The 23,102-nt window shown below is 40.6% G+C and overlaps 1 protein-coding gene and 1 long non-coding RNA gene across 3 annotated transcripts in view; one reads left to right on the top strand and one right to left on the bottom strand.

Annotated features, from left to right (window-relative positions):
* LOC119621455 (uncharacterized) overlaps positions 1–23,102 on the top strand; it is an 82,107-nt gene that overhangs the window by 38,938 nt on the left and 20,067 nt on the right. The gene's annotated exons all lie outside the window — the stretch shown is intronic.
* CYP2U1 (cytochrome P450 family 2 subfamily U member 1) lies at positions 1,794–22,430 on the bottom strand. Of its 2 annotated transcripts, XM_007999476.3 has the most exons (5): positions 21,731–22,426; positions 8,431–9,066; positions 6,506–6,667; positions 4,552–4,719; positions 1,794–3,822 (listed from the first exon to the last, which is right to left on the bottom strand). In XM_007999476.3, the coding sequence occupies exons 1-5, from the start codon at positions 22,218–22,220 to the stop codon at positions 3,644–3,646; spliced, it is 1,635 nt and encodes a 544-aa protein (XP_007997667.2). In that variant the 5' UTR covers positions 22,221–22,426; the 3' UTR covers positions 1,794–3,643. The 2 variants fall into 2 exon arrangements, with proteins under 2 accessions (XP_007997667.2, XP_007997668.2); XM_007999477.3 differs by lacking the exon at positions 6,506–6,667 and having other exon boundaries at positions 21,731–22,430.

Genomic DNA, 23,102 nt, shown 5'->3' with positions numbered 1-23,102 from the left:
CCTGACATCCTCATGGAGTGGAGATGAGAGAGATGATAGAAACAGAAGGTTTAAGTAAACAAGGTAGTTGCAGTTAGTGATGACAGCTCTGGAGGAAATAAACTGGGTGATGAGATTAGGGAGTTCTCAGAAAAGACCACTTTGGATGTCACGGTGGCTGACCTCTCTGAGGAGATGCTGTCTTAGCTGTGACTTCAGGAAGAAGAGTAGGCTGTGGAAAAAACTGGCAGGGGGTCCCTCCACAGGCAAAATAGGGTTCAAGTATGAAAAAGCTCTTTTTCCTGAGCTGGGAAATGTGAGACCAGCACTCAATACCTGGCCACAGCAGGCTCATGTGGGCCCATCTCCTCTCAACTCATGCTGGGCTTCCACAGGGAATATAAGACACCTGGGCGGTGATGCAGTCCTCTAAGAACTTCACTCCACAGGGAAATTTTAAAAGAATTACCCTTGTTTCTAAGGACCATGCTTACATTCTATTGTGAACATCTGTCTTTGGAGGCCTATTTTCTTTTTTCATTAACTTGACATCTGGAAAACAAAATTTTGTATAGCAATTAAAACAAAACAAAACAAAAAAACCAGACATGACACTTTCTCAGTTAAAATAGTTTAATAAAAGCATCAAAACTGTGCTAAAGATGAGAACCAAAAATGAGATATTAGGTAGACTTATAAAACAAAGTACAGTTTTTCATTTCAAATAAACCATGATGTGCAAAATTGTAAAATGTCAACATGTCTGAGAAAAGCATTAACAGTCCTTTTAGCAATTTATATGTAAAGATGTTTTTAAAGTGCTATAGCTTAAGGCATTATATTTGAAAGTTTAATAAACATCTAATTTCAACATCTCTCCAAGAACAGACTTCTTCTCAAGTAAGCTATAAACTCTTTGGTTAGGGATATTGAAAATGCCTGTAGAATTTAAGGAGTAATACACTTGTTAATGCTGAGTTATTAGTACGATTCAAAAGCATATGAATTCCATATCAAGAACAAACTGTCCTGCCCAAGGTGCATTGTAATCCACACTGTATCATCTCATCTAAAAATCTATACAGCAGCCGCCCCATCCACTCAGTTCCTCTGCAGTTAGGCTATTAGCTTTTCTTTTTCAAAAAGCAAAAATTCTTAAGACACCTAAAGATTAGCCTGTATTTCATTTATCTATATTGAAAGTGCTTAATAATATTTTTAAAAAGGAAAAGAGCAGTATGGTAGATAAAGAATGTAGAGTCAAAAAGCAGTCAATTATTTTAAAATATCTTTTCTTCTTCCTCTGATTGTTTTGATTAAGCAGATATTATTTTCATTTTTTGAGCTTGCAAAAGTTTGCCTAGGCATGTGCTAAATCAAAGGAAAATCTAGCCTCATGTTCACAATTGCCCTGGAATGCCATTCCCAGACTGAGATCTAACTACACAGAGTATGGCTAACGGCAGATGAAGTCAGAGGCTGGGGAGATCTGGTGTCTCCATTTATCTGGAAAACAGAGCAAAGAAGGATGATCAGTCAGAGGAGCCCAGTCAGACAGAAGTGTTTAGGTTCAGAGTTTCATCTTTCATTTAATTCCCGAAGTAACAATCACTCTGGATCTTTTCTCGCCCTCTTTTCTATCAGTAGGAACAGCAGTAGCTGCTTCTCTCCTTTAGGAAAGTGAATGAGAGGTCCCTCGATATGGCCCAGTCTTCAGGTGGTGGGAGCTTACATTCTGTTAGATATAAACAGCTAAGGCATCGTTCTAAGTTTGTTTAAAATGGTTGTTTTAAATGATAAACACAAAAGTCCGGTGATTTTTTAAAAACTGGCTTTAATGGACATTAACAAATAACATACACTGATTTATCACTTTTAAACAACAAAAATATGACTTGTAATTATTCAAATAAGGTAGGATTTTTCTCTTAAGTACACTTCTTAAAAGTCCTTCACAAGATGACTGGGCATCCACTAAGACCAAGGCACTGTGAGGGAGGCAAACAGCATGACATCCTGACCTCAAGGAGCTCAGCCTGGGATGGAGACGGACACACACAACTCCAGCATGAGGCCAAGGGGTAGCCTGTTATGGGATCAAGTGGTGGCAGAATCAAGAAGTGATTCTGAAAGTGTTCTTTAGTCACAGAGACCAGTAGGTTTGAAACCCAGTGATGTTACTTTTTAACTTTGTGCCTTACCTTCTCTAAGCCTCAGCTTCATCCACTACAGTATGCCACCCTCTTAATAGAATTTCTGTAAGAATTACAGAAATATACAAGTAAAGGATTAAGTGTAGAGCCAGCATGAGGAAAGGTTCAGGAATATGGTTGCTCATATTACTACTATGCTTGCTTCTGTAGATGGAGCACTGTGGGAGAATAAAAGAAAGGGGTGGTCATTCTTTGGAGCACGTTCTCACTGGGGGAAATCCTGGCATCTTGAGCAGGACAATTCTTCACTGTATAGGACTACCTTGACATTTAGCATCCTGGTCCCATGGCAGCAGAAGGCCAGTAGCACCCCCATCATTATGATAACCAAGAAACAAACCCACACATTTCCAAACTCCCGCTGAAGGGGTTACCACCCCTGCTGAAAACTGCTCTTCCAGAGGAACCTTCTACATGTAGAAACAATTTAGTTCTCTTAATAAAAAGAGAGTGAATTCTTGGAGAGTGTATTCAAGGATCAGATACATTGGGCCTGGTGGCAGGGAGGCTAGGACAGGAATGTTCAGTATAGTTTGAAAGCAGAATCCTTTCCTGATGAGTCCCAGCATCAAAATCCCCAAGCTCACCATTCAGGCCTTAAGTAAAAAGGCAGAGCTGCATCTTTGCAAATAACTCAGTAGAAAGGAATCCTGCCATGAAGCTACTTCTTTAGCAAGGCTCACTGTTCCTATAGTTGAAATAGAAGGTAGACATATAAATTTATACAATAATCCTACAAGGGATTTTTTAAAATTATAATTTCTTTTTTCCTCAATATACATGACAGAGCCCACTTCATCCCACATCTACAAAAAGTAAAAACTAAAATCATAAACAAAATAACAGATAATAACAGAACAAGCCCAAAGAAGCTGGCATAGAATCTGTGCTGAGAAAAGTTCTCCCCCATTATAACCTAAATCCATACCCATCTCTGACAAAGCATTACAGGCTGAACACCACTTTCATGTTGTCACAGGTCTTTAAAAGCCAGCTGATAGATCTTCTTCTCCTGAATTTCTTCTTCAGAGCTTAACAGCATTTTAGAGATACCAGAAAAGATGTAAGGCATTTGACCATCATTAGTGCTGAGAGGTAGAGAGAAGCCAAGTTTTATTACTCTCATTTTACATATGGGATGTCTGAGGCACTGAGAAATGAGAAGATCAGCTCATTGGTGGAAGCCACTGCAAGTAAAATCCAGATCTCCTGTTTCCTAGGTACTTTGGTTTCTATGCCCCAAATCACAGACCTGCATTACTAAAATGACTGAAGCATCCTGCTGAGGAATCCTCCAAGATGAAAGCTCCCAGTATGCTTTACCCTCCTTCTGATCTCTCTGAGCCCAACCTGGATCCACTGAGTTGCTGGATTCACTGTCCCTTGCAGTAGAAAGAATCTGCTTAGAAAGATTTATATATCTTTTTACCATCTCTTCTTGGAGATGCTCTTCATCTCCTTGAAATAGTTATATTAAATGGATGTGGGGCTAAAGTTAGACCAAATCTTCCAGTCAGGAGGGGCTTCTTAGAATCCTTAGGTAAAGCAAATGCGAAACTCTGCATTAGGCTCACAAACATTAGGAATAATTCCATCTTTGCCAGTTGTTCTCCCATACACACCCGCTTCCCTAAAAATGAGATCAGAAAAAAATGAAGTTAACACCATCCCTTCTCCTGTTTCAAAAAGTACAAATTTATAGGAAATATCTAAATTGAGTATTCTAAATGCAGATGGAGTTTTTAAATCAAATTGCCATTTATACTACATAGCCTCCCACAGCATATGCTGATCAGAATTTTTACATATCAAATACACATTTTAACTCCTACTCATAAAGACCTATCCTCATTCTAGACAGGAACTAGAGACGGATCCAATGTGGTAGCTACCCTGTCTCTTCTGTGCCTACTTGCCTCTTTCCTTCACTTTTACCTGGAAGATTAAGGCAAAAAAATTCAGATTAAGCATCCCTAGAGCCTCCATTTTTCCATAGAAAGAATCCTATGTTCCTAATCTAGGAACCTAAAAGAGGAACTGTTGAGATTAGAGAACCCATCCTCTCACCCACCAGACCAGATCAGAAATTGCTCTTAACTTCAGTAGCTCCCTGGGACCCCCCAAAATTACCTGATCAGCCCTGAAAGTAAAATTTCTAATCAAATTTAGAGATTTAAAACCAACTGCTTTATTAAAATCTGAAGTGAACATAGTGGAGATGCCTTATCTAAATTATTGATCCCTTCTCTTACATTAACTTGCCAAGAAATAAACATTTTTAAAACAACATGAAATAATAAAATATTATTTTAGTTCTACTTCTTTTAAAAATTATGCAGTTTAAAAAAGTGTAACTGACCTATCCCAAAAGGAATAAAGGTTTCTTTTTTAATTAGTTGTCCTTGGTCATCCAGAAATCGATTAGGGTAGAAATCCTCCGGTTTCTCCCAAATGGCTGGGTCTCTATGTACTGACCAAAGGTTGGGTAAGATCAATGTGCCTTTAGGAATGGTATACCCTTGGAGCACTAAAACAAAAGACAACATATGGGTGTTATTCAGTATGCTTTTACTAGTAGTTCTCCCTAAACATCATTATATGGAAAAAAAAAATGTAGTTATATACCTAGCACTTTAATTGGCTGAGACCAAACTGTGAGGTACTTGAGGGCAGGGATATGATCTTGTCAACTGGCATCCCTCTCCCTGCACCATCCCAGGACCCACCTGAGACAGGGAGCAGGCAATGTTGCTATGAATGCTGAATTAATACATAAAACCATAAAAACATTACAATGAAGATAAAACACTAAAAAACAATAGGGCATTTCAAGTAAACTTTCCCTAAAAATTAAAATTCCCAATATGTATAAAACTTAGTTTACAGGGTCATTTATGTACAACAATGTAGTGAGGAGGTAAACTAAGATAAAGAGATACACAGGGAAGCCAACCCTGGCTTTTACTAGCTGACAAGTCAATATGCACTTTAAACAATGCCCAAAAGATACTATAAACACGGTCTATCTAACTTGTACCAAAAAAAAAACCTGTTAAGTGATCCAGTGTCATTTATAAGCAATGGCATGCTATAACTGTCTTAAAACTAGATCAAGCCCATTACACTATGGGCTGACTCCAGAGGTAAATTCCTTGTTAATAGGGATGTTTAAAGAGAGTCTAGACATGACCAAATAGACATATTTCACTGTAGGTGAGAGGCTGAAACAGGTGACTTTAGAATAAGATGGGCTTTTCTATTCTTTTTTTTTTTGGAGACAGGCTGTCTCACTCTGTCGCCCAGGCTGAAGTGCAGAAGTGCAGTGGCATGACCTTGGCTCACCGCAACCTCTGCCTCCTGGGTTCAAGTGATTCTTCTCCTGCCTCAGCTCCTGAGTAGCTGGGACCACAGGAGTGTGCCACCACGCCCGGCTAATTTTTGTATTTTTAGTAGAAATGGGTTTTTGCCATGTTGGCTAGGCTTGTTTTCAACTGCTGGCCTCAAGTGATCCACCCTCCTGGGCCTCCCAAAGTGCTGGAATTACAGGTGTGAGCCACTGCGCCTGACCTTTTTTTTTTTTTTTTTTTTTGAGACAGAGTCTTGCTCTGTCATCCAGGCTAGAGTGTAATGGCACAATCTCAGCTCACTGCAACCTCCCAGGTCCAAGCGATTCTCCTGCCTCAGCCTCCTGAGTAGCTGGGACTACAGTTGTGCACCACCATGCCTGGCTAATTTCTGTATTTTTGGTAGGGATGGGGTTTCATCATCTTGTCCAGACTGGTCTCGAACTCATGACCTCAAGTGATCCGCCTGCCTCGGCCTCCCAAAGTTCTGGGATTACAGGTGTTGGCCACCATGCCCAGCCTTCTAATTATTTAATATTTATGCTTCAGCTGCAGAATTTTAAAAGTTGAAGTAAGATAATTTTCAGGCAAAATCCTTAATCTACATTTAGACTAGCTCTTCTGACCTCCATGAAAAGGAGGGAGAGTTGCCTTTGTCAATTCTGGAGCTTTTTCTGCCAACATAGCCAATTTAAATTTCGACATTATTTGTTTTGCCAGTATAAGTGTGTATATTCTGAAGGCTATAGAGCTACTAGTAAAACTAAGCAGTGGTAGAATTCTAGTACAACCAGTGATGCACAGCAGGGGGCTGAACATTCCCTAGACATTTTATTATCTAAGACACAATACTAAATCTTTAGAAGGATCAAGCTAGACAACAGTCACCACACCCCTCACCTCAACTACCCTGGATTAGAGGGCCCTGCTTCCCTCACGGGCATTCAAAGAGGAAGACCCTGGACTTGCCTGTGTTCCCTGAGGTCATATGAGGAATGGCAAGCGGAACTACCACAGTTAGCCTCTGCACTTCCATGATGGTGGCTTCTGTGTAGGGCATCTGGGCCTTGTCCATGAGGGAAGGAGCTCGGTTGGCACCAATGACCCTTTCAATTTCTTCATGAACCTTCTCTATGTAAAAAGGGAAGAATAAACCAGAAGATAAGCGTGGGAGAGAGTTGAACCGGCCCTCCTCTGCATACTTTCCATCACCGCTAATACCTAACTGGTCAGTTGGCAGTTCAGGCCTGACTCTGCCTCAGTAAAGGTGAAGCATTGGTCGGACATTTCAAGTAGAGACAGCTAGCCCTAGGGTGCCTGTGCTACCCTGTGACTTAGAAGTGGGATAGTAACATACAGAGGGGCCAAAGAGAAAGCACTCTGGATTAAGGAGCATCCTAAGTCATACTCTCATATGAACATGGGATTGACTCTCTAAGTAGACTGAGACAACATGTGATAGCCTAAGGTGGCCCCAATATTCCCTGTTCTTGTGGTTTATATCCTTGTGCAGTCCCCTCCTACTCTGTACCAAGTTAATCTATGTGACCAAGAGAATAAGGGTGAAGTGAGGACATGTCACTTCTGAGATCCGATTATAAAAGACACTGTGGCTCCTCATCTTTGCCACTCTCTCTCTCTCTCAGGTTGCTCACTTTTGGGGAAGTGAAGCAGCTTTATGGAAGGGTCAGAGTGGTAAGGAACTTGGCCAACAGTCATATGGATAGCCACCCTGGACCTGGATTCTTTAGTCTCAATCAAGTCTGCAGACCCAGCCAACATCTTAACTCTAACTTCATGAGAAACCCTAAACTGGAAGTCATTCCTGGATTCTTGACCCTCAGAAACTGGGAGATAATACATGGTGGTGGTTTTTGTAAAGCTAGCAAATTTTGGGGTAGTTTGCTACCCAGCAATAATTAACTAATACAGGTAGGTATAATCACATCTATAGTAGGCAGAATAAGGGCCCATACATGTACACACCCTAATCCCCTGGAGTCTGTAAACATAATACCTTACATGGCAAAAGGGACTAAACTGATGTAATTCAAGACATAGAGATGGGAAGATTATCCTGGGTCACTTGGGTGTGCCCAATCTAAGAACATGGGTTTTTAAGTCAGATAACCTTTCCCAGTTGAGTTCAGAGTCAGAGAAAGATGTGACTATGAACGAATGGTCAGAGAGATGCAACACTGCTGCCTTCAATGACAGAAGGAGGAAGCCATGAGCTGTGGAAGCCAAAAACAGCAAGGAAATTGATTCTTCTTTAGATCCTCCAGAAAGGAATGCAGCCCTGTCAACGTCCTGATTTTCAGCCCAATGAGACATATATCAGACTTACAATGTATAGAACTCTTAAGAAACTTGTGTTGTTTTAAGCCACTCAGTTTGTGGTAATTTGTTATAACAGCAACAGAAACTAATAATACACCATCCTCCCTGTATTATTCTACTCTGAACTGCCATGGACTTTCAGTATCTATTGGGACTGAGGTGGTAGAATTAGCTGTGTGACCTTGTGAAAGTCACACAACTTCTCTGAGCCTTTGTTCTCCAATTTCAAAAAAACAAGATATGTTCAGATCAGCATTATGATTCCCTTCAGCTCTAGAATGTTCTTCTCTAAAGGTCTTTCACGATCATAGATTTCACACAGAATCAAACCCATAGAGATTTAAGCAGGGGTAAGCAAGTTATGACCTCAGTCCTACTGTCTAAAAACTTGGGTTTCACTGTTAACATCTTACCAACTCCCTGTGAGTTGCAAGTATTTGTCTGCCAGCCTGAAGACACTGCTCAGTGTTAGGAGCCACCAGATCACTGAGGTTGCTAATCCTGATTTAAATTACCTGGTTTGGGCATGAACAAAGGAAACACCTATTAATTACCTTGTACATCGGGGTTCAGTGACATATACAGCAGGCACCAAAGCAAAGAGTTAGTTGTGGTATCAGTCCCAGCAATGAACAGATCCCCAATGATATAAAATAAGTACTCTTCATCAAAACTGCTGTTACTATTATTTTTCCTCTCCTCTTCCATGTGGAGAAGGTACATGTCTATGAAGTCCTGAGGGTTCTCTCTATCCAGAGACTCTTGATGGTCTTTGATGATTTTTTTAAGGAAACTGGTTATATCCTTTTCAATTTGTCTTAATTCCTTAAATGGTCCAAAGGGAAGGTAATAAAGCCAAGGGCATATGTTGACCATGAGTACTTGACTGTTCAGACAGATTTCTAGCCCTCGTGACATAAAACCAAGCATTTTCTTGAACTCACTATTGGTGTAATCAAAGCGCTGGCCAAAGCATAAGGAGCAAATGATGTTAGAGACGGCATTGCTGATGATGGAGAAAGGGCAGAAGGGGTCTTCTCCATGCTTTTGCATTTCCGCTTTCACATATTTGAACTCCTCAATAATCTTGGGCTCCAAGCTAAGTTTTCCCAACCCAAAATGACGAAGAGTTGAATGAGAGAACTTCCTTTGTTGTCTCCAGATGGGACCATAATGTGCAAACACAACCCCTGCAAAGGGACACCAAGAAAGGAAGATGAGAAACAGCATTCCTGATAACACTGAACAGACCTACCATGGAGTGCATTCTGTATTTTTCAAGTCACTTATGGAAAACTCCTCATATATAGATAAAGACCACTAGTCAAGAAAAATGATTGGCAAAATTTAGTTGTCAAGATAGTATGTGTTTCTAATAACAAAAATCATATCTAATTAAATTAGGAGAATTTGCTCTAAAGCTTATTATTATAGATAGTAACTCCTGGTGAAATGAAAAGCAATGAGTTTCATTTTCCAAAGTTAGTGTGCATTTCAAAGTATTACATTTCGTAAGACTGAATCCAGGCTTAGAAAATTTCTCAGGTGGCCAGGTACAGTGGCTCTTGCCTATAATCCCAGAGATATGGGAAGCTGAGGTGGGAGGACTGCTTGAATCCAGGAGTTCAAGACCAGCTTGGGCAACAGAACAAGACCCCATCTCTGAAAAAAAAAATTCGCCAGGTATGGTGGCATGCATCTGTAAGCCCCAGGTACTGAAGAGGCTAAGGTCAGAGAATCACATGAGCCCAGGGGTTGGAGGCTGCAGTCCACTATGATCATGCCACTGCACTCCAGCCTGGGTGACAGAGAAAGACCCTGCCTCTAAACAAAGAAAAAAAGACAATAAATATTTCAGGCTATATATCCCTATATTCTAAACACCTATATTCTAAACATTCTGAACTGAAGGATAACTATAGCAACAGATTAAAATGAGGGCAGAGACCATATCTCATAGTGCTCACCATTAAAATCCAGCTTCTGGCATAGTGCTTGGTACATAGGAGAGGTTGTTAAGTATTAGCTGACTAAATGAACAGCCCAACTAGATTAGAACTATTGGACATCAAAATTTGGAATTGATAACTGGCAGGTAATCTAAAATGTGTTATTGGCAGCAGCCCTGATTTTAAAACATATGAACATGTTAAGGTCATCCACAACTACATCCTATTTGATTTTCACTTACACATCCCACCATCAAACCCCACAAAATTGCTCCCAGATATATCAGATTGTTCTCAAATATTCCTTGTTTTCTGTCACCTATTTCGTCCTATTTTCCATGGCATACTCTATCATTTTGGCTAGCTCTTCTTCCTTCCCACATTACTTCTGAATTCTTACTATGTGCCAGGCATGGGGGTGCAGTAGATACAGCTGCAAATGAAATAATGACCCTGCTCTGTGGTTAAATTTTCTCATATCCCTACAAAATGTCTTTCAATGTAAACATCCATGCAAACGTATCAGACAATTTATCAGTTCCACTTTCCTTGTCGGAATCTTCCAAATGTCTGCTCAAATCTGCAGTGGTTGCTCTGTAGGCCTTTGGTTCAGGTGCTATGACTTCTATTAGTCATTATTTGGGAATTTTCTTAGACTCTTCTGTATCAGAACCCATTTCCTGAATTATATTTCTTCCTCTTTGTTTTACTCCCTCATTTTGCTGAAGCACATCCTCTAGTAGCTTCTGAGAAAGGATGCATGGGAGGCGAATTTCTAAAGATTATGTGTGATTATTTATTCTACCATTGAACTTCCTCAGAATTTTAAAGACATTGCTAAGACTGGACTGACCGATGAGTCATAAGATACGTACATATTCAGTATGACTAGATATTGCGGATTACTCTCTGAAGTGCAGAGTACTCTGAAAGTGTATTCATAGAAGTGTTTAAATGTTCTCATTTGTTCAGAATAGTTGCCCTCACTTGATACTTGTCAATGTTTTTAGTTTTGTCAACAGAAGCCTGGAACGTATCTCATGTGATTTTTATTTGCATTTCTCTGATTGTTACTAGTGGGTCAGAGCAGCTTTTTATATAGTTATTGGCCAGATTTCCTATTCTGTAATTTGCATTTATCTACTGTGCAATTTTCTTTTTCTTATATATTTGAAATGCATAGCAGATCTTTTATCATGTGATTTTTTTACTTTCTAAGTGGTATTTGTTAAGCAGAAGTTTTAAATATAGTTGTATTTATCAATCCTTTGATTTGTGCTGCATATCTTATTTTAGAAATCTCCTCCTACCATGGGTTCATAAACACATTCTCTATTTTCTTGTAAAAATTTTAAATTTTCACATTTAAGTTTCTATAATCTACCCGGAATTGATATTTGTGTTAGGTATTCCTACCTATTGTGAGGTAGGAATCCAAACATTTTTTCCCTATGTAGACAACCTATTGTTCAAGTATGATTTGTCAAAGGGTCCTCACTCCACCTCACCAAACCACCAATCTGTAATGCTGTCTCTGACAAACATTTCCTTTATAGGGGTGGGCCAGTTGACAGGCTTTCTAGTTGGTTATATTGGTCTATGTGTTTATTACTGTGCTCAAAGCACATTGTCTTAACTACTGTTACCTTATAATAAGATATAAATAGACTAATTTTTATATCGAATAGGGAAGTCCCCTCTTCCCTACAAAACCTCGTTCTTTTTAAAAACTGTTTCAAAAACTTCAAAATCAATTTCTCAAACTTATTTAGGGATTTGGTTGGAACTGCAATTAATTTCTTTTTTTCTTTTTCTTTCTTTTTTTTTTTTTTTAAAGACAGAGGTCTGGGGGATCCACGGAGCATAGGAGGCATTTGCTGAGGTGCAGGCAGTGGGTGGAGGAGCCTAATAGGTGGTGACTGGCAGCTAAGTTGTCTCCTGGGAGGGCTTGGGTTCACCCTCAGACCCCATCCCCACCCTGAGCCTGTTTGTCTCTGGATGTGGCCACCAAGACCCCAAGAGAGGCAGAATTTCTGCTGGCAGAACCTGGCTTGGACGCCCACTTTGTAGTTCTACATCTCCATTCTCATGCAGATACACTTAATTTCTACATTAATTTGAAAACTGCCTTCTTTATGATGATTGAACTTGTAATCTAAGAATGAATCTAAACTTGCTTGTTTTTAAGTTTCTTTAAAAAATTGCTGGATTTTGTTTCCTAATGTAAGTTTTTAAAAAATAGTATATTCACAAATGGCAATCGCTTATAAGTTTCCTTTCTCATGCTGTATGTGTCTTGAATATACTGGCTTCCTAAAGCAAGCCAGGGTGTAGTCTTTGTCTCTGAAAGAATTTGTCTAAAATTGGAACATGTTTCTCTTTTCCTTTAGGTTTATTTATAACGTTGGCCATCTGACTCTTTAATTGTCAGACCTCTATCTTAATAAATAATTTAAAGCTCTACATTTGCCTCTGTCTGGGTACTACTCTAGCTGCAGTCCACAAGTCTTGTTTCCATGTATTTTCATTATTTGGTTTTAAGTAAAAAAAACCAAAAACCAAAAAACTTTCTATTTTAAGTCTTCTTTGCTACCTTACCTGGTTTATCTTATGCTGATATTTGACATTTGACATTTGCTTGCTTTTTTACCCTAGTATGTGGCCAATGAAATTTCTAAATAAAGTTGAGAAGAATGTTTGTCCAAGTAATTTTGAGGAATATGTCCTCTCTATATGTCCAATAGAGAAAGCTTGATAATGGTCAAAGCCAAATTTTCTGTATCCTTAACAAATTTTTAACTATTTGATCTCTCAACCAAATACTTATATTAAGCTATTTTGCTATAATGGTGGATTTATCAGTTTCTCTTTACAGTTCTGTAAGTTTTTGCTAAAGGTAGATAAATATCAATGTAGCTATACAGATTTATATTTATATATATGCTGTTAAACATAGATATATATTAGATGACATTGTTAGGTACATTCAAGCTTAGAATTCTATCTTCCTGTTTTTTTAAATTTTTAAAAAATGTATCCATTTATCATGAATGCCCTCTTTTTCTTAACAATAAAGTATCATTTAGAGTACCTTTTGTCAAAAAAGAACCAGCTTTTCTTTTTAAAGTATTTTTCTTAGTATTGTAACACCTTTTCATTTTGAACTTTCCTGTAACCTTATGTTGGGGGGAATGTCTCTTTTTTGGGGAAGATAGATTATGTCTATTAAAGCAACATATAATTGGATATAAAAAATATCCATTCTGGCAAGCTGTCCTTTAGCCAGTAAGTTTAGTCCTCTTACATTTATTCTAATTACTAATTTCTAACATACTATTTTGAGATCTGTTTATCTGCTTTGCTCATTCTTTTCCCCCTTCCTTCTCATCTTCCTGTTGAGACAAACAGGGTGAATGTTCACTCTTACATTTTTAACATGCTTACTTAAAGTCTAGTTGAGCGGTTGGCAAACTACAGCCCAAAGGCCAAATCCAGCCTGCCGCCCTTGTACAGCCGGAGAGCCAAGACTAGTTTTTACATTAATAAATGGTTGAAAAAAAATCAAAAGATTATTTTGTGATATGTGAGAATCATACGAAATTTAAATCTTTCCTTTAGTGTAAAATCAAGGAGCAAAAAAGAAATTCAAATTTCATGATCTATAAATAAAGTTTAACTGGAACACAGCCAGTTCATGAGTGACACGAATTTGTTTACATATGTTCTATGGCTGTTTTTGCATTAAAACAGCAAAATCTGCCAGGCATGGTGCCTCATGCCTGTAATCCTAGCAGGTTGGGAGGCCAAGGTGGGAGGATCGCTTGAACCTAGGAGTTCCAGACCACCTTAGTAACACAGTGAGACCCTGTCTTTACAAAATAAAAAAAAAATTTAATTAGCTGGGTGTGGTGGCTCAAGCCTGTAGTTCCAGTTACTCAGGAGGCTGAGGTGAGAGGATCACTTGAGCCTGGGAGGTCAAGGCTGCAGTAAGCCGGTATCATGCTAATGAACTCCAGCCTGGGTGACACAGTGAGACTCTGTCAAAAAAAAAAAAAAAAAAAAAAAAAAAAAAAAAAAAAAAAAACAGAAAAAGAAAGAAAAGAGAAGAAAAGAAAAGGAAAGGCAGCGTCAAGCATATAGTTGCTGCTTAGACTGGGGGTGGGAAAACATTTTCTATGCCAAGGTCCAGGCCAAGACAGACAAACGTCCTTGTTTTCTTTTGTTGGTGGCCAGGGTTGTTGAGTGTTTTTTGTCAAACTTTCACCTAGTTGAAGCATTTCAAGAGTTCTGTCTTTGTCTAGAAACAACTTTTCATTTTGCCAGGCTGTATCTCTTCCCCACCCCCATTCTCCAGCCAAGGCCCTCCAGAGCATCTACTTACTATTTTCTGCAGGGGTGGGGGCAGTGATAAGGACCTGATCTTATTTTATGTGCATTTCACACTATCCTTGTTCTCAGTCTACTGGCTCATTTCTGTCTCCTATGATCACTGGTACCTCCAATTTCTAACCCTTTTTGAGATTCTGCATGGTAAACTAGGGGAGTAGTTCTCATTCTATCCTCTCATACTCCACTGGCATTCCCCTCTGTAGATGCTTAGGTGTAGTCATCCTCCACTCTATTAAGTCATTTGCCAATCCTATAGCCACTTTGTCTTCAGGTGTTATGGTGCAGAAATGTAGATGTGTCATTTCATTTCAATGTAGATAGAGTATGTGCTTCTGTTGAGCATCCCTCTGGTATAGTATGTGATTGTTGCGACAAAGAAGGAGTGGAAATGTCTTAACCACTCCTGAAACCAGAACTCTCCTTTTGTGTAATAAAGGCCCATAAACTATTTCCTAGGCTACCAAAGTTTAATCATTCCTCCTGTCTTTAACCATGAGCAAGTCTTCTGCTGCAGAGTATTCAGCGGCCAAGTGTTGGTGGGCCTCCTCTTTTCTTGGATAGATATGGTCTTCCACACCAGCTTTAGGATTTGATACCAATCCCACCTACCCTCTCTATTTTTATTTATTTATTTTTTTGAGATGGAGCTGCACTGTGTCACCCAGGTTGGAGTGCAGTGGCGCGATCTCAGCTCACTGCAACCTCCGCCTTCTGGGTTCAAGTGATTCTCCTGCCTCAGCCTCCTGAGTAGCTGGGACTACAGGTGCACTCCACCAAGCCCGGCTAATTTTTGTATTTTTACTAGAGATGGTGCTTCACCATGTTGGCCAGGCTGGTCTTGAACTCCTGACCTCAGGTGATCCACCCGCCTTGGCCTCCCAAAGTGCTGGGATAACAGGCGTGAGCCACCGCGCCTGGCCCTCTCCTTATTTAATATATCACATATAACATCTCTGCTTTGTCCTATTTATCAAAAAGCATCATTTTTCCTTTGTTAGGTCCTTGATCTTACCATCTACTAACGATTTTTAAACTCCATATTTGTATTTTAGAAATATTTTGTCTACCAAAATGGCTCGGAAGCAAAAATCAGGACTCTTTGGCTTCAGAATAACAAAAATATACCCTCAAGCTAGTTCATCGAACAGGCCAGTTAGGCTATGGAATGAAACAACAGGACGGAAAGGGTATTGCCACCTCAGGGAGTACTAAATGTCACAGAACTCTTTCTCCCTGTATCTATTTTTCCCTCCTCTCTGTCTGACTTCATTCTTTCCAACTGCAAACCAGCTTTTCAATGAAACATGAGCTATCCTGAGATGCCTATTTTCCCAGTTTCACCACCAAAAGGAAAAGCCCTCTATTTTCTAGATTCAACCTGAGAAATTCTGGGGAAGGATTCAAATGCTTCAGTAGGGTGTCTTGCGGTGATACCAACTTGAGATACCTTAAATTTATTTTGTGGCTTGAGGTTTCTAACTATGTCATGCTATTCTTATCCCAAAACTATGTAGGGCTTGATGTGTAGTTGTGAATTATTGAGTTCTGTGCCTGGCCTATAGATTAACCAGTTACAAAAAGGTTAGAAATTCTATCAGTCCACTTTTGGTCAGTGTGTCCCTCAACTTATCACTGTGGCCAAGAAGGTAAGTTCATGTAAAGATATGGCATCTCCTGTTCAATCAACAAAAGGGATTGAGGTCAGAAATAAAGAATTCCTCAGAAGAAGCGGGTATTCTTGTCCAAGGAACAGGTGCTAGGCAGTGGAAACATAAAAATCCAACTCAAACCAAATAAAGGATAGACTAAATTGACATTGATACATTCTCACAAATGGATATTATACAGCTCCTAAGAACTTTACAGGAGGATATTTAATAATATGAAAATATGTTCATAATACTTTAAGTGATAAAAAGCAATTTTTAAAATTATGAAAATTATTCCATTTTAAGGAGGCAAATATATTTCTAAAAATACATGTACATGTAGAAAAAAGAGTGGAAGGTGATACATGAAAATGTCAATACTATCTCAAAATAATGCTGATCACAGATGATTTTCAGTCCGTTTTTTCATTTTCCTTGTTTTGTTTTCCGGTAACATATACTACTATAATAAAAATACTCAAAATACATTAAACATGAAGCAATTCTACATTGACCACATATACATCTTTACCTACTGAACACAGAGGGTGTCATACACTGATTACACTTACCCTTTTCTTCCATGGGATCATAGAAGTATTCCTATTAGTGGGAGAATTCAGGCCATCTCAATGTGAGTGCATAACTATTTCAAAATCAGTTCAAATACCTATTTTATTTGAACAGTTAACTTGTTTCCCTCATTCATTTTCAAATTCCCCAGATGAACTTTCATTTTCTGTTTATCTTCATTTCCTAATTTCATTTTGCATCTTGTTCTCCTTTGAGATATATATCAGACTGATCTATCCCATACTTTTAAAATTCTTCAAAATTTCATTTTACTTTCTATTTTTATGGCTTTGCAACTTGCTTTGACTCTTGCTCCAAGTCTCCAGTGATATTATCTGAGCCATATCAGGTTTTACGAGTCAAATCAGTGTTTCTTTTTCTACTTTAATGACTAGTGTCCTACAAACATTTGTGGCAGCATAGTTGGTAACAGCAAAAAAATGTAAAATTTACCTAATTTTTATCAACAGTGAAATAGAGAATATGATGCCATTTTATTCATTCTATTTAGTGGAATACTGCATAATATGGTTAAAACATAACACTTTTAAATAACAAAAGCTAGTTAGAGAAAGATACTTTAAGTATCCAACATATGCAAGTTTTAGAAGACATGTGCAAGTTTTAGAAGAACATACCAAATAAAGCTATGTGTTATTTATGAATCTGAAGCAGATCTGAGCTGCAGATAATCAAGTTTATACTGTTCTTTGAGCTTTATTTTGAATATTTTTTTTAAAAAATGTGATGTATACAAACCTTTTAGAAGAAACAGATCACATGTCTTACCCTGTTTTGTGTTGCTATAACAGAATACCACAGGCTGGGTAATTTATAAAGAACAGAGACTTATTTCTTACAGTTCTGAAGGCTGGGAAGTCCAAGAGGATAGTACTGGCATCTGGCAAGGGCCTTCATGCTGCATCATCCCATGGCAGAAGGCAGAAGTGTAAGAGAGGATGAAAGAGAGAGAGAGAGAAAGGGGGCCAAACTCATCCTTCTTATCAGAAACCCACTCCCACAATAACTAACCCACTCTGGTGATAACAGCACTAATCCATTGATGAGGGCAGAGCTCTCATGACCTAATCATCTTTTAAGTTCCTATCTCTCCACACTGTTGCATTAGGGATTAAGTTTCTAATACATAAACTTTTGGGGACACCTTCAAACCATAGCAGCACACTTAAGAGTGAAACACTCCTCTGGTAGACTTAGCTCTGATTTTGTAGTTTTCTTTTCTTTTTGTGCTTAGGAAAAGAATCAATCAGAATGATGGACACAGCATCTTTATGGCCTACCTAGTTTGCTGTAGTTTTTATGGCCTTAAGAAGACAACCAACTTGTCTAATCATGAAATTTTGAAAAATTTAAACATAACAAATAAACTTCCTACATCTGGAACTTTCAGCAAATGTATTAAGTCAACTATTTCTAGCCTCTCTTCGCACATCACTGTTTATGAAACATACTCTTCTCTGCTATTCTCATCAACTTCAGCAGCAAAGTTCTTTCAAAAAATAATAAATATTGAATAATGTTATCGGCCTCTAATTCCTAACATAATTTCTTTTCTCTTATGGCCTACACATCTTGTTTCTGGACAATATCACATTTACTTCTTTGCTACTGGGCATGGTAGCCAAATATGGTTTGAGCTGTCCTCAAGTCTTGCTGAGCTGAGCATCTTGACTGTAGTCACAGTGGCCTCTCTTCTTCAGGCTGATAATGCTGTCCATTTCTTGATCTGGGAAGTCCACTCACAACTCATTTGCTTCTTCGTCCTTTGATGATCATCTTGAAATAAATTCACACCCTCCTTTTTTATTCTTCACTCTTGAAAAAGTTCTATTTAAAAAATCCTCTGCTAGCTACATTTTCTTATTCAGATGATCTGTTCTTTATTCCAAGTTAAGTCCACAAGCATTTTCTTCATGCCACATGGTTCTTGCCTTGTATTATCTTGTCAACACCTTCTCCAACCACTGAAATTTCTCTCATTAATTCCTTTACAGCACATTCACCCAACACATACCGGAGCAGCATTGCCTAAGAAAACCCTGTCTCTTGGGGGAATACTTTAGTTGAGATACTACTGAAGCACCAAATTGCCCCCAGGCTCCCCGCTGTTTTCTAAATAGAGATTTAATAGTAAGCAGTGTCCAGCTAATGCTTAGAAATGACCTTGTTATAGATTCTCAACCAAACAGCCACCAAGAAGCACTCTGATAAACTGTTTTTTTAAGAATTGGAAACTATACTGTTAAGATCTCAAAGAAGAAAATCTAATTCCTACCTTAAGAAATCCAGAGGAAGAGACAGACACACAAAACAAATTATAATAAAATGTGATACGTACATCAATGGATGCTTGTATGCACAAATTCATTCATCTTTTGGTTCTCTATTCTGTGCCAAGAAGTAGGGATACAGTGGTTAACAAAAGGAACAAAATCTCTGCCCTAAAGAAACTCACATTCCATTGAGAGGTGGAGGTGGTAATAGGCTAAATACTGTACTTCCCAGTGTTTAATGAAAAAAACATGAATGAGATAAAATAAGAGGTGGTACTGGTTATTGACCAAAATAGCACAGAAAGGTGACAACTGGCCTGAGGGATGACAAGCAATCAGTCAAGCAAGAAGTTATTCCAGGCCCAAAGAAGACAAACATTGTACCTTGAGGCAGGCCCAGGCATGGCAGAAATCAGGTTAGTGTGTCTAGAGTAGGAAGGCCAGGTTGAAATGTACAAATGAAAGGAGAACTGAAAAAGAGAAATGCAGCAGCCAGATCCTTCAGGCCACAGTAGGTCAAGTATGGAGTGGGGAGGCAATTGGTTTCAGCCAGAGAGCTACAGGGTTTGATTCATGGTTTATGTAAGAGATCCTTTTGGCTGCTCTGTGGATGAAAATCTGGAGTGGAAGCAAGAGGTTAGTCAAGAGGCTTCTAAAGTATCAGATTAAAAATGATGGTGGCTTTAGAAAAACAGAAAAATAAATAAATGATGGTAGCTTGGATGAGGGTGCTGGCAGTAGAGATGGAGAAAAGTAGATGGATGTAGCACATATCTACTGTAGGAGTCGGTAAGACTTATGGATTGATTAGAAGAGACTGGGAAGGTCTTAAAATGAAACAATAGTATCATAGAAGTTAATCTCGGTCTGCAGGGTAGGGAAGCATCTCAGGGTACACATTCTCAAAGAGGTAACATTTAAGCCCAATCTTAAAAGCAAATATGAAAAAAAAAGAAAAAAATGTTGGTGAGGACGTGGAGAAATTGGGACCCCTGTGGGAATGTAAACTAGTGCACTCACTGGAAAATGGTATGATGATTCTTCAAAAAATTAAACCTAGAATTACCACATGATCAAGCAACTCCTAGGGACTCAGATATTTGTACCCTTCTATTCATAGCAGCATTATTCACAATAGCCCAAAGGTGGAGGCACAAGTGTCTATCAATGGATGAATGGGTAAACAAAATGTGGTATATACAGTCGACCCTCCACATTCATGGGTTCCACATCTGTGGGTTCCACCAACCGCAGATCAAAAAACCGCATCTGTACTGAATGTGTAGACTTTTTTTTCTTGTCATTCCTTAAACAATACAGTATAACAACTATCTACAAAGCATTTACATTGTAGTAGGTATTATAAATAATCTAGAGATGATTTAAAGTATCCAAGATCCCTATGCATAGGCTATATGCAAATACTACACCATTTTATATCAGGGACTTGAGCATCCTAGGGTTTTGTTATTCACAGGAGGTCCTGGAAGGAATCCCCTACAGATAAGGAGGGATGATTGTACATATGATGGAATATTATTCAGTCTTCAAAAGAAAATTTTCACACATACCACAACATGGATGAACTCTAAGACATTATGCTAAGGATTTTAAATGAGTAGAGATAAAGATCATAATACTTCAAATGCCCCACTGAAAAACAAATGTCACAGTTCACACCTCATCCACTGCATGCTTTCGTAATACTGCTTCTACCTAGAATTCTCTTCTGAGCTCATGGCTGCCTGGAGAAAACCTACCTGCTTTTCTTTTCTTTTTTAAAAATTGTGGTGAAATACATATAAAATTTACCATCTTAACCATTTTTAAGTGCACACCTTAATGGCATAAGGTACTTTCACACTGTTGTGCAACCACTGCTACTGTCCAGCCCCAGAACTTTTTCATCTTGCAAAACTGAGACTTTCTGTCTCTATGAATTTCACTATGCTAGGAGGCACCTCATATAAGTGGATCATACAATATTTGTCTTTTTCGTATAAAATCCTGATGCAAAACTCTGGCTTTATCAGATTCTGAAAAGCCTAGATCTCTCTTTGCCATGTCATAAGGACAGGAAATAGCATTCATTTATTTAATAGATACTTGAGCTCCTACTATGTTTCAGGCAGAAATGACTCTGTCCTCCTAAATGTCAGAACAGTGGTGAAGACTGACATCCAGGCCCAAGGTCATAAAGTTATGTAGCTTCAGTTTTGAAAAGTGCAGTGAAGGAAAAGTGCTTGGGTAAGGGACCTAGTTCTAATAAGGGAGCCTACCCTACTTGGAGAGGCTGTGAGAAAAGGCTTCCCCGAGGAAAAGGCATTTAACACCTGACTGATGGATAGGAGTGACTCAGAAAAGAAGTCAGAGACCTCAGCCAGCCAATAAGACAAAGGGGGACGGTAGAGACAGGTTAGATTGGACATTTTATTGCAGCAGATAACACGTTTTCCAACCCGCAAAAATGTCCAATTTAGACTCCCATACGCAGGAATCAGAGGCTATGAACCAGCGCCTGAGGTTTGGTAATAGGCTTCTACCGTGTTTTCTGGACTTTTTATCTTATTGGAAAATATCTTAAATTCTTGCATTTGAAACTCACAAGGTAAAAAGAACATCCTTCCCTCTTTCTAACATGGGGGCCAGTTTCTCTCCGAGGTCACAGCTGGTGGAAGGGAAGACTACTTTTGGAAAGATGGAACCTGGCTTGCCACCTTGTCCTCCCGCTATCCCTATTACTCTCCCTCAACCTCCGGATGACTTTTCTACTTCTGATCTTGGAGTATGAACAAGTCACGCGTCCATCACTACTTGGTGGGATCTTAAAGGCATCAGGAAGGAGAGGCGCCTCAGCCAGCAACACCTGTTAGTTCAGGATGCAGGTGTGAGGCAGGCTGGGGGCGCGCGGCCGGAAGGGGCACAGGAACTGCAGACCCCGCGCATCCGCCGCATCCGCGTACCCACAGCCCACGCCCCCCGCCCCCCGCCCCCGCTCACCCTTCTCCTTGGTTACAATGGAGATGAGCGGCACCCGCGGGCGGTCGCTGAAGACCTCGGCCTGCTGCACCAGCGCCTCGCGCACGCTGTGGAAGTCGCTGAGGACCACCACCAGGTAGTGGCCGATAAAGAAGCTGAAGATGCTGCCGTACACACGGGCTAGGTGAGCCAGGAGCACCTGCGGGCCGACGACCGAGGGATCAATCCCTGCGGCCCTAGTCCTGCTGCTCAGCCAGCTCCGCCGCCGGAGGAAGGGAGGCAGCAGCACGTGACCGAAGTTGCCCACCAGGGGCCAGGGCGTGGGCCCGGGCGGGATGCCCCGCGCCCGGCGACGCCGCAGCCAGCTCCAGCCCAGCACCGCTACGAGGCCGCACAACAGCAGCGCGTCCCCACTCGGGTCCATCCGCAGCAGCCCCAGAGGTGCACGCAGGAGGCGCGCGGGCCAGGGCGGGTCCTCGGCGGGGGGCTGCGGCGGCCCGGGAGAGGACATGGTCGGGGCGCCGGCGGCCTCGGGTTCCCCTTGCTGCCTGGAGGAGACGCGCACGCAGCTGCCTGCCCCGCGGCGTCAGTGTCTGGCTGTGCCCTGGAAGGTCGGGGGCGGGCAGGGGCCGTAGAAGCGCGCCCGGATTGGCTGTGCCGCGCGCATTCTCCCCGCCGCCTCCATTCAGCGACGCCCCGGCGGAACCTGGAGACGCGGCGGCTGCCTGGCGGAGGGGGTTGGTTGGCGGGCGAGCGGCTGCGGAACCTGAAGTTTGCCCCGAAGTCCCGTTACGCCCCTTTGTTGGGTTGGGTCTGGTGGTGACTGTCCCTGAAACTGGGATGCTGGCAACACAACCTTGCGCTCTGATTGGCTCTTGGATTCCCTTGTGTCATTCGTTTGTGATTATCACTCGTTTGTCAGATGACAAACGCAAACGCGTAGTTATGAAGTGCATAAACCATGCTAGGATCTGTGCTGAGTGCGGCAAACTGGTGAGCAGGCCAGTGAGATAGCTCGGCCTTAGCACCTATACCCTGAGTTGGGAGAATGGGGTCAACGCCACATTCCCGCAGGCTTAGGTGTAGTTCTTTATCCAAACCGGGATTCGCAGCACCCTTTTCTCCACGCAGAGACAGCAGGATGCTGGGAAGCCATGGAATGCAGAATCTGTGGGTGTCGGCTCGGCAGCCAACGCTGCGGAAGGGATGATGGCGGGAGTGGGGGAAGCGAGGGGCGGGCAGCGAGGCAGGAGTCACGTTCTGAGAACTTGCCCTGGGCTAGAAAACTTCTATGCGGGAAGCGAAAGCTGTGTCCATTCCTGCGTGTGGCCTGGGTGCAGCAGAAAATGTACTTAAATCCAGAAATAGCGAAACCAGAATTTGCTTGGGGGAT

This window comes from Chlorocebus sabaeus, chromosome 7 (genome assembly GCF_047675955.1).
Source record: "Chlorocebus sabaeus isolate Y175 chromosome 7, mChlSab1.0.hap1, whole genome shotgun sequence".
NCBI classification, from domain to species: Eukaryota; Metazoa; Chordata; class Mammalia; order Primates; family Cercopithecidae; genus Chlorocebus; species Chlorocebus sabaeus.
The sequence above is the reverse complement of the archived record's forward strand: the minus strand, read 5'-3'. Positions and strand labels throughout refer to the sequence as shown.

Excerpts from the sequence above, each read along its gene's own strand:
- CYP2U1 (XM_007999476.3), bottom strand. The coding sequence starts at position 22,220 with ATGTCCTCTCCCGGGCCGCCGCAGCCCCCCGCCGAGGACCCGCCCTGG. Across the intron at positions 9,067-21,730 it reads CATTGTAACCAAGGAGAAGG|GGGTTGTGTTTGCACATTAT; the intron begins GTGAGCGGGGGC and ends GTCCCTTTGCAG. Across the intron at positions 6,668-8,430 it reads ACTGAACCCCGATGTACAAG|AGAAGGTTCATGAAGAAATT; the intron begins GTAATTAATAGG and ends CTTTTTACATAG.